The following is a 17,857-nucleotide window of genomic DNA, read 5'->3' as shown; positions in this document are numbered from 1 at the left end:
GATTGCTTTAGCTATTTGGAATCTCCTGTATTTCCATATGAATTTCAGCATCATTTTTTCTATATCTGAGAAGAATGTCCTTGGTATTTTGATTGGTATTGCATTGAATCTGTAAATTGCTTTTGGTAGTATGTACATTTTGATGATACTGATTCTTCCAATCCATGACCAGGGCAGATTTTTCCATTTATTTTGTGTCTTCTATTTATTTCTTTAATGTTTTGTAATGAGAATTACAAAAGAGATCTTTGATATCCTTGGTTAAATTTATTCCAAGGTATTTCACCTTTTTGGTTCCTATTGTGAATGGGCTTGCTCTTAGAAGTTTTTTCTCAGCCATGGCATTGTTTGTGTATATGGAGGCTATTGATTTTTATGTGTTGATTTTATATGCTGCTACTTTACCAAACTCTTCTATGAGTTCCAATATACTTTTAGTGGAGTCTTTTGGAACCTCTATATAGAGAATCATGTCATCTGAAAATAGGGACAGTTTGACTTCCTCCTCCCAATCTGTATCCCGTTGATTTTAATTTATTTAATTTATTTATTTATTTATTTATTTTTGCCTAACAACTCTGGCTAAAACTTCCAGGACTATATTGAATAGCACTGGTGAGATTGGGCATCCTTGTCTGGTTCTGGATCTCAGTGGAAATGCTTCCAACTTTTCCCCATTCAATAGGATGCTGACCGTGGGTTTGTCATAAATTGCCTTGATTGTGTTAAGGAATGTTCCTTCTATACCCAATTTTCTCAGAGTGTTGAAAGTGTGTTGTATTTTATCAAATGCTTTCTCTGCATCTATTGAGATAATCATATGATCTTTGTTCACCAGTTGTTAATGTGGTGTATCACATTGATTGATTTGCAAATGTTGAACCATCCCTTCATAACAGGGATATATCCCACTTGGTCTGGGTGAATGATCTTTCTGATGTGTTGTCGGATTGGATTGGCTAGTATTTTGTTGAAGATATTTACATCTATGTTCATCAGTGAAATTGGTCTGTAGTTCTCTTTCTGTATCGTATCTTAATTGATGCATTAATCATTACATAGTGCCTTCTTTGTCTCTTTTAACAGTTTTTATGTTAATGTTTTTGTGTTTTGTGTTAAAGCTTTTGTGTTTTGTCTGATATTACGATGGCTACACCAGCTTGTTTTTGGTTTGTGCTAGTGTGGAATATCTTTTTCCATCCTTTCACTTTCAGTCTGCATGTCTTTGTTGGTGATGTGTTTCTTGTAGGAAGCAAATAGATGGGTTTTGTTTTTTGTTGTTGTTGTTGTTTGTTTGTTTGTTTGTTTGTTTTGACAGGCAGAGTGGACAGTGTGAGAGAGAGAGAGAGACAGAGAGAAAGGTCTTCCTTTTGCCGTTGGTTCACCCTCCAATGGCCGCCGCGGCCGGCGCGCTGCGGCCGGCGCACCGCGCTAATCCGATGGCAGGAGCCAGGAGCCAGGTGCTTCTCCTGGTCTCCCATGGGGTGCAGGGCCCAAGCACTTGGGCCATCCTCCACTGCACTCCCTGGCCACAGCAGAGAGCTGGCCTGGAAGAGGGGCAACCGGGACAGAATCCGGCGCCCCGACCAGGACTAGAACCCGGTGTGCCGGCGCCGCAAGGCGGAGGATTAGCCTAGTGAGCTGCGGCGCCGGCCGGGTTTTGTTTTTAATCCATTCCACCAGTCTGTATCTTTTAACAGGAGAGTTGAAGCCTCTTACATTTAAAGTGACTACTGATAAGTAATGATTTCGCCCTGCATTTTTCCATAAATATTCTTATTGTTTACTTTGGATTTCCTTTTTACTTTTATTGGGAAATTTTCTGCCTTTGCCTTCTTTTGTAAGTGATGACCATGTTTCTGTGTTTCTATGAGTACCACATCCTTAAGCATCTTTTGTAAGGCTAGATGGTTGGTGACAAATTCTTTCGATTTCTGTTTGTTATGGAAGGTCTTATTTCACCTTCATTCATAAATAAGAGCTTTGCAGGATATAGTATTCTGGGTTGATAGTTTTTTCTCTTACGACTTGGAATATATCTTGCCATTCTCACCTAGCCTGTAGAGTTTCTGATCTGAAGTCAGTTGTGAGTCTAATTGGAGATCTTCTGAAAGTAATCTGGCATTTCTCTTGTGTACATTTTAGAATCTTTTCTTTATGTTTTACTATAGAGAGTTTGATTGCAATGTATTATGGTGAAAATCTTTTCTGGTCGTGTCTCTTAGGAGTTCTATGTGCTTCCTGTACTTGGATGTCCCTTTATTTCTCCAAATTAGAGAAATTTTCTATCATTATTTCACTAAAAAGCCTTCTAATCCTTTCTCTCTTTCCATGTTTTCAGGAACTCCTAAGACCTGTATGTTGGGTTGTTTGATAGTATCTTTTGTTTGTTTGTTTGTTTTTGACAGGTAGAATGGACAGTGAGAGAGAGACAGAGAGAAAGGTCTTCCTTTTGCCGTTGGTTCACCCTCCAATGGCCGCCGCGGCCAGCGCGCTGCAGCCGGCGCACAGCACTGATCCGATGGCAGGAGCCAGGTACTTATCCTGGTCTCCCATGGGGTGCAGGGCCCAAGGACCTGGGCCATCCTCCACTGTACTCCCTGGCCATAGCAGAGAGCGGCCTGGAAGAGGGGCAACCGGGACAGAATCCGGCGCCCCGACCGGGACTAGAACCTGGTGTGCCAGTGCCACAAGGTGGAGGATTAGCCTAGTGAGCTACGGCACCGGCCGGTAGTATCTTGTACTCCAACAGTGTATTTTAGTTTTCTAATTTCTTCTTGTTTTTGTTCTGACTGTAAAATTTCCTGAGATTTGTCTTCTAAGTATGATTTCCATTGAAAATAGCAATGTGAGCAGTCACAGTTCTATTTTTTTAATCTTTATTTATTTGAAATACAGACACAAACAGGGCAGGTACACAGACAGACAAAGAGATCTCCCATCTACTGGTTTGCTTTCTTTTTTTATATAATTTTTACTTATTTATTTATTTGAAAGTCAGTTTCAGAGCGATAAAGAGGAGAGACAGAGTTCTTCCATCCACTGGTTCACTCCCCAAATGGCCACATGTCCAGGGCTGGGCCAGGCTGAAGTCAGGGGATGGGAGCTTCCTCCTTGTCTCCCACTTGGGTGCAGGGGTCCAAGCACTTGGGCCATCCTCCACTGCTTTCCCAGGTGCATTAACAGGGAGATAGATGTAAAGTGGAGCAGCTGGGACTCAAACTGGTACCCATATGGGATGCCAGTGCTGCAGGTAGCGGCTGTACCCACTATGCCACAGCACTAGCTTCTGGTTCACTTCCTTTCAAAAGCCCATTACGGCCTGGACTGTGCCAGGCTGAAGCTAGGACTCAGTCCAGATCTCCCACACGGGTGGTAAGGCCCCAAGGACCTGAACCACCCTCTGCTGCTTTCCCAGGCATATTATCAGGGAGCTGGATTGGAAGTGGAGCATCTGGAACTTGAACCAGTGCACATATGGGATGCTGAAACTGCAGACAGTATTTTAACCTGCTACATCACAACGCCAGACCCAAAGCACCACTTTTAATCCAACATATAAATTGTAATATATAATTTTATAAAAATATCTCTTTCAAATTCATAAATCATTTTTAGTTTACCAGGGCATTAAAGAGGCCATTATTAAAACTAGGCAATATACTAACAGATACTTCATTTGTAAGAGACTTCTACTTTGTTTTGAGGTATTATTCATTAATTTAGCCACACTGTGGAGAAATGACTCTTTCACATAATGCTATTGGAAGTATAGATTTGTCTGATAACCTATGGAGGTAGTTTGGCACTATCTTTCAAATACAAACTAGTAAGCTTTGCCCTAGCAAATCCACATCTCATAGTTTACTCTATAGACATTAAAATAGTATTATTTGTAGTAGTAAAAGATTTGGAATCCACCTAAATGTGCATCAGTAGGGGGCTGGTTAAGTAGTTTATAGTATATCGATACAGTGTGATGGTATACAGCTGCAAAGAAGATGGGGCTGGCTCTGTGGCGCAGTGGGTTAATGCCCTGGCCTGAAGTGCCAGCATCCCATATGGGCACCAGTTCGAGACCCGGTTGCTCCACTTCCGATCCAGCTCTCTGCTATGGCCTGGGAAAGCAGTGGAGGATGGCCAAAGTCCTTGGGCCCCTGCACCCATGTGGGAGACCTGGAGGAGGCTCCTGGCTTCAGATTGGCACAGCTCCGGCTGTTGCGGCCAATTGGGGAGTGAACCATCAGATGAAAGACCTCTCTCTCTCTCTCTCTCTCTCTATCTCTCTCTCTCTCTCTCTCTCTGCCTCTCTCTCTCTCTCTGTGTAACTGTGACTTTCGAATAAATAAATAAATCTTTTAAAAAAATGCAAAGAAGACAATTCCATGTGTATATGGATATGGAAGAATCACCAAATTGTTATTATTGAAAAAACAAGATACACACTTGCATATAGTATGTCATCATTTATTAAAAATTTTTGTGTGTATGGGGAGAACTATAAATGTTTGTTATATGTACATAAATCTCTGAAAGAGTACACAAGAAGCTAATAACAAGGTCACCTATTTGGTGGAGGAAAACTGGGAGGAAATGGCTCAGGGATGGGAGATTTTTCACTATGCAACATCTTTTATACACACATCACATATGGCAAAAACTGAGTAGTTTATTTTAAAATTAAGATAAATCTAGAGTGGGCCTTGAGCCTACCAGCTAAGACATCTACTTCACACATTGGAGTACCTGCATTCAAGTTCCAGCTCTAGTTCCTGATCCCAGCTTCCTGCTAAGGCAGACTCTGGGAGAAGTGGTGATGGCTCAAGTGGTTGCCACTCACATGGGAGACCTAGATTGCACCCACCCCAGCCATTGTGGGCATTTGGCAAGTGAATTAGTGAAAGAGATTTCTCTCTCTCCCTCTCCCTCTCCCTCTCCCTCTCCCTCTCCCTCTCCCTCTCCCTCTCCCTCTCCCTCTCTCTCCCTCCCTCCCTCCCTCCCTCTGTGAGATTTTTTTTAAAGATAGATTAAATCTAACCACACACTTTAGATTAGATTTATATGTTAGCCCTGCTGTATTTGAATTTATTTGCTATTTCTCTAATTTGAAAAAGGTCATACTTTTCTTAACATTTTACTTGTAAACTGATTTCATTAAAGATAGATTAAATCTAACCACACACTTTAGATCAGATTTATATGTTAGCCCTGCTGTATTTGAATTTATTTGCTATTTCTCTAATTTGAAAAAGGTCATACTTTTCTTAACATTTTACTTGTAAACTGATTTCATTCAAGATTGTGGAACTGCAACAGAAACTGGAATATGCTCAGAAAATCTGTCTCACAGACACTTGTATTTTGAAGAAGAAGCAACTGGAGGAGAAGATCAAAGAAGCACTAGAAAATGAAGCTAAAGTGAAGCAACAGTATCAGGAAGAACAACAGAGGAGGTAAGAGCAGCCAAGACAGCTTGACACTTGGGTTTAGCAGTGACTGGAGTTCATCCGTGGTGTCAGTTTACCAACGTACTGTTTATTTCTCCTCTGTCCCACTGGGTAAACTCATCACACAACTGCTTATATATAGCACTTACCTCACTGTATTCTGTTTATTTTCCTGTTTGCCTCTGCCACTGGAGTGTGGGATTCTTCAGGGGAGGTTACTTCTTGTTCTGAGACACAGCAGGTGCACCAGTGAATTTCCTTGAATGTCAGGATTACCCAGGAAATTTGATAGTCTAGGATTTGCTTTTCTAACTCCTTGACATGACTGACACAAATGCAGATGACAGTGGTGTTGATATTTTGTATTTATTAGCTGACCTTCCTCAAACTGGTTCCAAGTACTATGTAAGTATCTTAATCACCTACTATCAGTTCAGTTGTTTATTTTTTTTTCTAAAATTACTATGAATGTCATTACAATTCTTACACAAAGCATCCTTTTGAATGCCTTCAACTTCAGTAACTGGTGCTTCTTATTTACATGACATTCAGAGTGGTCCACATACATTTTGAGAGAAATGTGGTTTTAGCCCCTGAAAAGATATGAAGATGTTCCCACTTACTTTGTAGCTCAGAAACTTACTTGCACCTTCAGTGAAAGCTATAGCATAGACTCTGGCACTCAATAGGTTCATAATAAATATTTATTGAATGAATGAAAGTTTGAATCAATGAATGAGTTAATGTATATATGAAGTATCATGATCTGTTTATCTGATATTAATTCTTCTCTTTCTAGAATATTATTTTAATAGCATGCCAGAATTTACTGTTTTAAAATTGTATTTATTTACTAGAGAGACAGAGCTCCTACCTGGTAAGCCCCCAAATACATGCAACAGCCAGTGCTGGGCTGGTAACAGAGCCAAAAACTCAATCCAGGTCTCCCATGTGGGTGACAAGGACCTAACCACTTGAGGGTTTGCACTGGTAGGAAGCTGAAATCAGGAGCTACAGTCAAACATCAAACCCAGGCATTCTCATATGAGATGTAGGCATCCCAACCCACATCTTATCTGCTAGGCCAAATGCCTGCCCCATAATCTATTCAATGAATCCCTTACTGTTGGTCACTTACATTTTTCCCAGTGTCTGGCAGTTACAATGACATAATATATATCCTGGCACATAAGCACTTGTAGCAGTAAAGATTCAATCAGAGATACAGAGTCAGTAGGAAGCGTACATATATATACATTTATATTTATATATACTTAAGATTTATTTTGTTTATTTGATAGGCAGAGTGAGAGAGGGAGGGAAAAGAAAAAGAGATTTTCCATCCACTTGTTCACTCCCCATGTGGCTGCAACAGCCAAGCTAAGCTGAAGCCAGGAGCCAAAAACTCCACTGTGGTCTCCCACATGGTTGGCAGTGGCTCAAGTACTTGGGCCATCTTTTGCTGCCCACACAGGTACGTTAAGAGGAAGATGGATCAGAAGCAGAGCAGCTGGAACAGACTTGAGCCAGCACTGTGAGATGCTGGTATTGCAAGCAGTGGCTTAACATGCTGTGCAACAATGTTGGCCCCAAGGGAGTTCTTACAGGAGTTTGGTCATAAGCAATTGTGGGAGTTTATGCCATTCTTTCTCTAGTTACCTATGGTGGAAGATTAGATGACTTATTTCAAATTTTTCTTCCTTTATAATATATGCATTTAATTCTACAAGGTTCCTGCTTTTGCTATATCCCACAAATTCTTTAAAAAGCTGTATTTTTATTTGCTTCAAAATGTTTTTAATTCCCCATGAGATGTCATCTTTGATTCATACATTATTAGAAGTGTGTTGTTTATCTCCAGACACTTGGGATTTTTCCATCACTTTCTTGTTATTGATTTATGGGTTTTTTTGTTTGTTTGTTTTTTGGTTTTGTTTTGTTTTGTTTTGTTTTGTTTTTTGACAGGCAGAGTGGACAGTGAAAGAGAGAGAGAGAAAGGTCTTCTTTTTCCGTTAGTTCACCCCGTTATGGCCGCTGCGGCCAGCATGCTGTGGCTGGTGCACCGCGCTGATCCGAAGCCAGGAGCCAGGTGCTTCTCCTGGTCTCCCATGCGGGTTCAGGGCCCAAGCACTTTGCACTCCCGGGCCACAGCAGAGAGCTGGACTGGAGGAGGAGCAACCGGGACAGAATCCGGCGCCCTGACCAGGACTAGAACCTGGTGTGCCGGTGCCACCGGCAGAGGATTAGCCTATTAAGCCACGCCGCCAGCCTATAGTTTTATAATATGTATCATTTTAAGCAGTTGTATAACATTCTGTTACACAAATATATCATAATTTATGTAATATGTCTTTTAGACATCTTTTACCATTATGAATTTTTCTGCATTGAATATCCATGTACATAGACTTGGGTACTGCAGTGAAATGTGATGAGTATTATACTGAAGGAGGCACAGGTTTCTGTGGTGGCACATAGCAGGGACAGCTGCAGAGCTCAGGTGCTTAAGAATGCTGCTCTTGGCAGGCATCGTGGCATAGTGGGTAAAGACGCTCCCTGAGATGCCTATATCCCATATGATCACTGATTCCTATCCTGGCTGCTCCATTTCAGATCCAGTTCCCTGCTCATGCACCTAGGAAAGCAGTGGAAGATGGCCCAAGTGCTTGGGCCCCTGTTCCCACGTGGGAGACCTGGATAAAGCTCCCAGCTCCTGGCTTTGGCCTGGTCCAGCACTGGCCATGGTGGCCTTCTGGGTAGTGAACCAGCAGATTGAAGACTCTGATTGAAGACTCTCTCTCTCTCTCTCTCTCTCTCTCTTTTTCTTTTTCCCTCTCTCCTTCTCTCTCTGTAACTGTAACTTTCAAGATAAATATTTTTTTTAAAGTAACCTTCAAAACTCCTGAAGCTGAAGTGAAGTAGTTGGTATGGGAAAGGTAAGTAGGGAAAAGTATGCCAGGAGAAGTCTGGAAGAAGACAGGGAAAGGGTTGGAGTTGAAGGTGGGAGAGGAATACCAAGGAGACCACTTGTTTGAGAAAGTGAAGAAAGTTCATTGGCAAGAACAGAATGTTTGGGATCAGGAGGTTGGCAGGAAAGTGAGACTACAGAGTTCAGCTAAGCCCATGCCTGAGGCATACAACAAGCCACAATGAACGGTTTAGGCTTTAGTCCAAGAGCAGTAGAAGCCACTGAAGGGTTTTAAGAGGGAGTGATAGGATTAGATTGTGATTAGAAAGAAGCTCTCACCGCCAGGTAGGGAATGGACTTGTGAAGGGCTCAGGCTGCAGAAAAACAGAGTGTGATCAATCCATGGATTTCTTAATTTTGTTTTAAGATTTATTTATTTTTATTTGAAAGTCAGAGTTACACAGAGAGGAGAGGCAGAGAGAGAGAGAGAGAGAGAGAGAGGTCTTCCATCCAATGGTTCACTCCCCAGTTGGCTGCAATGGCCGGAGCTGTGAGGATCTGAAGCCAGGAGCCAGGAGCCAGGAGCTTCTTCCAGGTGTCCCCAGCAGGTGCAGGGGCCCAAGGATTTGGGCCATCTTCTACTGCTGTCCCAGGCCATAGCAGAGAGCTGGATGGGAAGTGGAGCAGCTGGGACTTGAATCGGCGCCCATATGGGATGCCAGTGCTTGAGGCCAGGGTGTTAACCTACCGCGCCACAACACCGGCCCCAGATTTCTTAATTTTATTCACTAGTCTTTTATAGCCTAAACTGTCTATATGGTATATGAATTATTTGCTGATATATTCATGAGTTGCTGTTTTCATTTTGACTTCCTACTTTTTATTTATTTATTTTTGAAGATTTATTTGAAAGGCAGAGTAACAGAGAAAGGTGAAGAAAGAGACCAAGAGGGAGAGTGAGAGAGAGAGATTGTCCATCCATTGGTTCACTCTTCAAATGACAAAAATGGCCTGTGTTGGGCCAGACCAGTCAAAGCCAGAAGCAAGGAACTCCATCTGGGTCCCCCATGTGAGTGGCAAGGCCCAAGCCCTTGGGCCATCTTCTACTGCTTTCTCGGGTGCATTAGCAGAGAGCTGGATCTGAAGTAGAGCAGCTGAGACTCAAACCAGCACTTATACATGATGCAGGTGACTAATCTTGTTGTGCTACAATGCCAACCCCAACTTTCTACTTTTTTAAATTCCAGTTTTCAACTCTCAAATTTTACTACAGATAATTCAAGGTTGTTTAGTTTCAGCAACTCTTACTAGTCCATGGTTTATCTCTTAGTGCAGTCCTTTGATCAGAAATCAAGAATGGAAGCCAAAAGCAGAAGTAAGCAACAACAGTAAGGGGAATCCAGTGAATCACGTGAAAGAGGGCGTGGTGGGGCTGGCAACAGCATAACTGGTAAAGTCGCTGCCTGCATCCCCTGTGGGTGAAGGTTCCTGTGCTGGCTACTCCACTTCTGATCCAGCTCCCTGCTCATGGCCCAGGAAAAGCAGAAGATGACCCAAAAGCATAGGTTTCTGCTTCCTACATGGAAGACCTGGAAGAAGCTCCTGGCTTTGGCCTGGCCCAGCCCTGGTCATCACAGCCATCTAAAGAATGAACCAGTGGATGGAAAAATTTCCTCTTTCTTTCCCTCTCTCTGTAACTCTGACTTTCAAATAAATAAATAAATCTTAAAAAAAAAAAAAAAAGAAGAAGAAGAAGAAGGAAAGAGGGTGTGTTGATATACGGGTAGGTATGGATGGTAGAAGCCACAACTGTCCTTGTAGAGCCTGTGCCTACTCCAAGCAACGTAACTAGAAGAATGAGATGGAGAGATCTGAATCCACATCTTGAATATAAATACCCTCCCCCTATAATCCATTGTCTTCTCAGATTACTGAAGTTAGAGAATCTTTTTGTCCAGTGTTTGTATTTGACTGCCCTTTTGCGTGGGTAAGAATTTTTGCTAACCATAATCACCATATTCTTCAAGAGGAATCTTCTAAATTCACAGAACCTTGGTCCCAAATCCTCAAGAACTCTGCACAAGCAGTATCCTGATGAGACTTTCTCCAAAGCAGGAAAGTACAAATGGTCCTCTTTTGCAAAAGGGTGAATTTTCTCACCAAATGCCACAGGCTCCTTCATGATTCAGCTGTACCAGTGATAACATGCATGCATTAGCAGCAGTAGAGTTTGTAAATAAGGACCTTATGTTGTGAGGAAGAAAGAATATGGGATTCAGGATTAGAACCCTACCTCTACCTTGTCCTGGATGTCCCCTGCCACAACTTCCACATATCTGAAAGAAGGAAAATTCATTTTGTTAAAGATTTATTTTATTTATTTGAAAGGCAGAGTTAGAGAGAGAAAGAGAGACTGGAAGGCAGAGAGAAAGAGCTAGAGTGAGAGTGAGAGAGAGAGAGAGAGAGAGAGAGATTCCATCTGCTGGTTCACTCCCCAAATAGTCACAATGGCTGGGGCTGGGTCAGGCTGAAACCAGGAGCCTGGAATTCCATCTGAGTCTCCCACATGGGTAACAGGGCCAAGCAGTTGGGCCATCCTGCACTACTTTCCCAGGCTCATTAGCAGGAAGCCAGATTGGAAGCAGAGCAGCTAGGACTCAAACCATTGCTTCTATGGAATGCTGGCATTGCAGGCAGGGCCTTAATCTATGGCCCTGTTTATCCACTGCCCTGGATAATTATTTCTTCCTCAGAGAGCAACTTGGATGAGTGTGAGAGAACTAAGAAAGGTTTCTGACACAAAGGAGGTTGCCATGTCAGTCCCTTTACACTGAGGACACATACCCCATCTATTTAAGCAAAAAGTCTCCTGTGGAGGTATCAGAATGTTAAGTCCGAGTTTCGTGTGCAATGCTGTGGTATTCACAATGTGATTTAATGTTCATTAACTTCCCTCAGGAAACTCTTAGATCAGGATGTCAGTGAGCTACAAAGACAAGTGAAGACCTTACAGGACAAAGAGAACCGCCTGGAAATAACCAGTTATCAGCAACAATCCAGAATTCAGCAACAAGAAGCCCTCCTTAAACAACTGGAAAATGAGAAAAGAAAATCTGATGAGGTAAGAAAGGAGACAGACACGCGTCTCCATCTCCCTGTTCCTACAGGCTTGAGTGACAGCACTTCACCTGTTAGCTTTAGTCAGGGGTTCAATCAGGAAAGCAGAAACTACTCCAGGTATGTCAAGATGATGGTGATAGGGAAGGGTGGCAGGGGAATGGCGTCCTCTACCCTTCCAAGTTCTTTGGCTGGACTACAAACTGGATTGACATAAAACAGATCAACAGGAGAAAAGCCACTTTAAATACGTGCATACACATGTGAGTCTTGCCAAATGAGACATGAAGTATTAGATGATTAAAGCTTATAAATAGTGCTATAGATAGCTTCCTCCTGAGCTACAACCAGGGATAGCCCCTTGGGGATGGTGGCAGAAGGGACACAAGTCCTGAGAACGTGAGAGGAGGAAAGCATGAGAATAGAGGCTGTCCTGTTGGGCTGGCGGAAGTCTCTCCGGTAACACAAGAGCCGCCCTCTTCCTGACGGTGCAGATACTTTTACTAATGGGGATTTCCTCAAGGACGTAATTGCTTCTACAAAAGGATCCTTGTGGGAGCTACTCCCATGTCTGCTGTTTTTCAAAACAACCAACTCAAAAGACACCAAAGTATATTTCCAGGTAGCATATTCTGGTCTCCTGTACTTGTGCTTTGGAATGATATGTCCTGAGCCCAAACACAATCAAGCAGGAATTTAAGATGCTTACGAAACTGTCTGAAGGCAGGGAAGGGGGAGAGTGGATAGCCAGAAAGAACTGCCGCTGGCTTCCAAAAAGCCCTGAGGTTCAGAAATCACAGGAAAGCCATCTCCTACAGCACCAAAGTGGGAGATTTGCAGAAACTCCTTGAAGCCCCTGCAAATGTCTCATCCTCTGCCATTCACCTACTGGCTGGTGCTAGACAAGAAAAAAGGGGGAAAATCCCAAACCTGTTTTTTTCCTCTCCATACTCAATGCTACTCTTAGCACTTCCCTTATGATACCAGCTGTGTGGGGTATTCTTACACTGTTACAGGCAAGAAGACAGACAGAGATGGGAGAAAGAGCCAGAGGAAGTATGTCACCACACCCTCTCCCAGGGCTGCCTCTAAAACTTCTTCCATGGCCAGCAACTGTGAAGCCACTGGCCAGAACCAGCCAGGCTGAAGATACCCAACGTGACTGCTGACTGCATCCTGCAATGACCTATATATGTAACCAATTATAATATCACTATAATAGGATTGCCATGGTTGACACTTCTACTCCCATCATACACTATGAGGCTTCCAGGACTTCCTAAAAAGGCCAAGAAATGAGAAGTTATCAAATTCCTGGAAATCTTTGGCCTTTCCCGAAAACTCTGTCCAAAGCACCATCACCTGTGACTCCAGATCATGTCGAAGGATGACTCCTGAATCTCATGGGTTGCAGCTCACTCTAGAGTGAGCCCACTGTCCCTTTAAGTATGTGCTTTCACTTTGCTAATGAAGCTTAATCCTCCACTAACCTTTAGCTATATCTAGTCCTTGAATTCTTTCACAAGTCAGAGACAAGAATCTGGACCCCTCAGTAACACTGAGCAAGTTCCGTAGTTCTCTGTGGACACCAACTCGGCATAAGGAATTTATCTCAGTTTGGAAACTTCAGATCCCACAAGTTAAGGGCTCAGTCCCACAAGACTATACTCATTTCAGATGCCAATTGCAAGTTCAGGTTTTTACCTGTGCTTCCAACCAACCAGCAATAGAGGGGAGGGTCCCACAGCCCACCCTCAGGTTTGACCTTTTGTTAGACTCACAGAACTCAGGAAAACAGTTTCCTTACTAGCTCATGGGTTTATTATAAAAGGATACAACTCAGAAACAGCCAGATAGAAGAAATGCACAGGGTATGTGGCAGTGGGTGTGGAACTTGAGTGCCCTCTCTGGGTACCACCCTCCCTGCACCTCCATGTGTTCAACCCAGATGCTCTACAAACCCTGTCCTGGGCGGTGCCCTGTTAGGGGCCGGTGCTGTGGTGTAGCAGGTAAAGCCTCTGCCTGCAGTGCCGACATCCCATATGGGCACCAGTTCCAGTCCTGGCTGCTCCACTTCCAATTCAGCTCTCTCTCTGCTATGGCCTGGGAAAGCAGTAGAAGATGGCCCAAGTCCTTGGACCCCTGCACCCACATGGGAGACCTGGAAGAAGCTCCTGGCTCCTGGCTTCGAGTTGGCCCAGCCCATCCACTGTGGCCATCTGGGGAGTGAAACAGTGAATGGAAAACCTCTCTCTCTCTCTCTCTCTCTCTCTCTGCCTCTGTAACTCTGCCTTTCAAATAAATAAATAAATCTTTTTAAAAAGTTAATTAATTAATTAACTTAAAACGAAAGTCCTTTTGAGGTTTTGTGGAAGCTTCTGGTTTTTGCTTCCGCATGAAAGGAACTTGGCAATCATCACCGCCCTATCCTAACAAGTAAAAAGCTGAACAGACTGAAAAATCAACACCCCTTCTAAATTCAATCAGAGAGGTGAGGTCACAGGGCAAACCACTGCTCCTGAAATTGGAGACTAATGGACTACAAACAGAACCTCAGCCTACAAGAGCGGAACCTCTGTGAGGACCAGTGCCCAGGTAGAGAAACCTGAGCTGTAATTAATGAACTGCTGGACTCTCAGTGTGGACAAGTCTGGGAAATTTAAGAACTCCAGGGAACCCTATCATTTCGGGGTCCCAGGGTCCCCACACTTTGGTGAATTTTACCTCCTGGAGTTAGTTTATTGGTTTTGTTTGATTGTTTATTGTTTCTGTTGTTGTTGTTGTTGTTTTTGAGAGGGCAAGAGACAAAGAGAGCTCCCATGCTCTGGTACATCCCCAGATACAGATATACTCTCAACAGCTGGCCAAGCCAAAGCTTGAGCCAGGAATCCAAGCCTTCCACATGGGTGGCAGGAAACCAGTTACCGGAGCCATCACTGCTTTCCAGGGTGTACATCAGCAGGAAGCTAGAGTCAGGAGCTGGAGGTGAGTACCAAACCCCAGGCACTCTGATATGGGATCTAGGCAGCTTAAACAGTAAGCTGAACACCCATCTTTTATACAGCTTTTACAGTGAGTATCTGAGAAAAACCTGCTCCCAGCAGGGGGAGGGGAAAAAGAACCAGTTTTGAACTTCTTGACAAAGCTTGCCCTCAGGAGAGACTATTTCACCCAGCCTAACTGATCTAGAGGAAGGAGGATGTCCAGCTCAGATCCCTCTAGGCATCTAGTCCCACAGCAGGGACGTGGGAGGGCGGGGAGGGCAGCAAGTGTGCAGCTCGCAGTCCAGAGACACAGGCTTGCTGAAGGACTGAGACCTGAGCCCACGAATGCGGAGCACTTCCCAGTCTCCCAACTTTTTTTTTTTAAGATTTATTTTATTTATTTGAAAGACAGAGTTACAGAGAGATGTAGAGACAGAGAGAGAGGTCTTCCATCCGCTGGTTCACTCCCCAGATGGCCGCAACAGCTGGAGCTGCGCCGATCCAAAGCCAGAAGCCAGGAGCTTCTTCTGAGTCTCCCATGTGGATGCAGGGACCCAAGAACTTGGGCCAGCTTCTACTGCTTTCCCAGGCCATAGCAGAGAGCTGGATGAAAAAGGAGCAGCCAGGACTCGAACTGATGCCCATATGGGATGCCAGTGCTTCAGGCCAGGGTGTTAACCCACTGTGCCACAGCACTGGACCCCCCAGTCTCCCAACTTTAAACTACATTACTGAAGGCGTATTTACCGCAATTCCTTTTACACAGTACATCATGTTCAGCTATCAAGAAAAAAAAAATTACAAGAGATACTAAAAAACAGCATAATTTAAAGAAACAAAGTAGGCATTAGAACAGACCAAGTATTTAAAACACCTATGCTTAATATACTGAGGGTCCTAATTAATAAGGTGGACTACATGTATGCAAGAGCAGGTGGGCAATATAAGCAGAGATGCAAGATCTAAGCAAGAATCAAAAGAAGTGCTCAATTGAAAGCACTGTAACGGAGATGGCATGCAGCACAGTGGTTTGGGACATCCACATTCCATATCAGAGTGTATGGGTTTGAGTCTCAGCTTCACTTCCAATTCTAGCTTCCTGCTAATGTGCACCCTGGGAGGCAGCAAGTGATGGCTCAAGTAGTGGGATCCCGGCCACCCATGGAGGAGACCAAAATTGAGTTCCAGACTCCTGGCTTCAGTCTGGCCCACTTCTGACTGTTGTGGGTGTTTGAAAAGTGAACTAGTACATGGAAGATCTCTCTCTCTAATGAGCTCTTGTCTGTCTCTGTCTCTGTCTCTCTGCTTTCAAGTAAATAAAAGTAATTTTTTTAAAACCAAAAAAAACAAGTATAACACCAATGATAAAAGCCTTTGTGAACTCATCAATAGACTTCTCCACCTGAGACAAGAGTCTCTGAGCCTGAGGACATCTCAGCAGAAACCCACAAGACAAACAAAAGAAAAAAAAAAAAAAAAGACAACCAGGATATCCAAGAACTGTAGGGCAAGTGCAAAAACACGTAACAGACATGCAATGAGAATATCTGACAGAGAAGAAATAGAGAACACAGCAGAAGAAATATTTGAAATAATGATTGAGAATTTCCTTAAATTAAGGTTGGACCCCAAACTACAGATCCAGGAGGCTCAGAGAACAGCAAGCAGGATAAATGCTAGAAAAACTTCATCTACGTATGTAATTTTCAAATGACAGGAAATCAGAAAGAAAAAAATCCAGAAAAAAAGATGGAGATGGCGGGGCGGTGGCAGGAATCCTTACTTGTAGAGGAACAAATGTAAGAATTATGTCCAACTTCTCCTCAGAAAACATGCAAGTTTGAAGACAGTGGAATGAAATATTTAAATTATTGAGAGGGGAGAAAAGTCTAGAATTCTGTACCTTGCAAAGTTAGCCATCAAAAAGAAGGAGGTGGGGACTGACATAGTGGCATAACAGGTTAAGCCACTGCCTACAATGCCAGAATCCCATATGGGTGCCGGTTCGAGTCCCAGCTGTTCTACTTCCTATCCAGCTCCCTGCTGATGTGCCTAGGAAAGCAGCAGAGGATGGCCCAAGTGCTTGAGCCTCTGCACCCATGTGGGAGACCCAGAAGAAGCTCCTGGCTGCTGGCTTTGGATATGCTCAGCTCTGGCTGTTGCAACCATTTGGGGAGTGAACCAATGGATGGATAACCTCTTTCTCTTTGTCTCTACCTCTCTCTGTAACTCTGACTTTCAAATAAATAAATCTTTTAAAAATAAAAAAAAAACTATAGCAAACATAAAAATGATATGATGAAATCCAACATCCATTCATGATATATTAGGAAAAAAAATCTCAGTAAACTAAGAGTAGAGAATTTCCACACGGTTTGTCGTCAGGGAATTACAGTATAAAACAACAATAAGATCCCACTGCACAACTATTAGAATGGCCAAAGTCCAGAACACTGACAGTACAAAATGCTGGCAAGAATGTGGAACCATAAGAATTGTCAGTTATTGCTGATAGGTCTGCTAAGTGGTACAGCCACTTTGGAAGACAGCTTGGTAGTTTCTTGGAAAACTAAACGTATAATGTATTATCTTAACATAGAATCCAGGATTCATGCCCCTTCATATTTACCCAAAGGAGTTGAAAATGTACACCCACCCAGAAATCTGCACATAGATGTTTGTAGTAGCTTTGTTCAAAGTTGGCAAAACATGGAAGCAACAAAGATACCCTGATATGAGCACCACTGAAAACTTGCAGCCCTGAAGGTTACTTGATAAAGGTGTTGAAGGAGCGAATGTGGCGCATATGTATTCCAAGAGGCAGCTCCAGGCACTTGGCTACCTTTTCTAACATCAGTAGCCCCCACTCCTCAGGTCAAAAAGCCAGCGTGGAGAACCTGAAGTTCTGATTATGCATTCAAAAACTGAGGAAATAACCACTGGGGAGATCCACAAACTCACTAGGCCCACTGTAAAATGTACGCTGAGCTATGGAGTCGCCATAAACACACTCTTTTATTTTATTTTGTTTATTTTATTGTTTTTAAGATTTATTTATTTGTTTGAAAGGCAGAGTTATAGAGAGGCAGAGAGAGAGAGAGAGAGAGAGAGAGAGAGAGAGAAAGAAAGAGGTCTTCTATCTGCTGGTTCACTCCCCAGATGGCCAAAAATGGCAGAAGCTGGGCCAATCCAAAGCCAGGAACCAGGCGCTTCTTCTGGGTCTTCCCACGTGGGTGCAGGGCCCTAAGCACTTGGACTATCTTCTACTGTCTTCCCAGGCCATAGCAGAGATCTGGATCGGAATTGGAGCAGCCGGAACTTGAACCAGCACCCATATGGGATGCCAGCACTGCAGGCAGTAGCTTTACCTGCTACACCAGAGCACTGGCCCCTCTGTTTCT

At 43.4% G+C, this 17,857-nt stretch overlaps 1 protein-coding gene across 16 annotated transcripts in view; it reads left to right on the top strand.

Annotated features, from left to right (window-relative positions):
• Positions 1-17,857, top strand: part of LOC100355211 (coiled-coil domain-containing protein 30) — a 92,590-nt gene that overhangs the window by 49,315 nt on the left and 25,418 nt on the right. For all 16 annotated transcript variants that reach the window (XM_070078636.1, XM_070078632.1, XM_070078634.1 and 13 more), the window contains 2 exons: positions 5,299-5,453; positions 11,314-11,476. In XM_070078636.1, the coding sequence (XP_069934737.1) occupies positions 5,299-5,453; positions 11,314-11,476 (318 nt within the window). The remainder of the gene's footprint in view (positions 1-5,298; positions 5,454-11,313; positions 11,477-17,857) is intronic.

This window comes from Oryctolagus cuniculus, chromosome 7 (genome assembly GCF_964237555.1).
Source record: "Oryctolagus cuniculus chromosome 7, mOryCun1.1, whole genome shotgun sequence".
Lineage (NCBI taxonomy): Eukaryota > Metazoa > Chordata > Mammalia > Lagomorpha > Leporidae > Oryctolagus > Oryctolagus cuniculus.
This window is presented reverse-complemented; position numbering and strand designations above follow the sequence as displayed.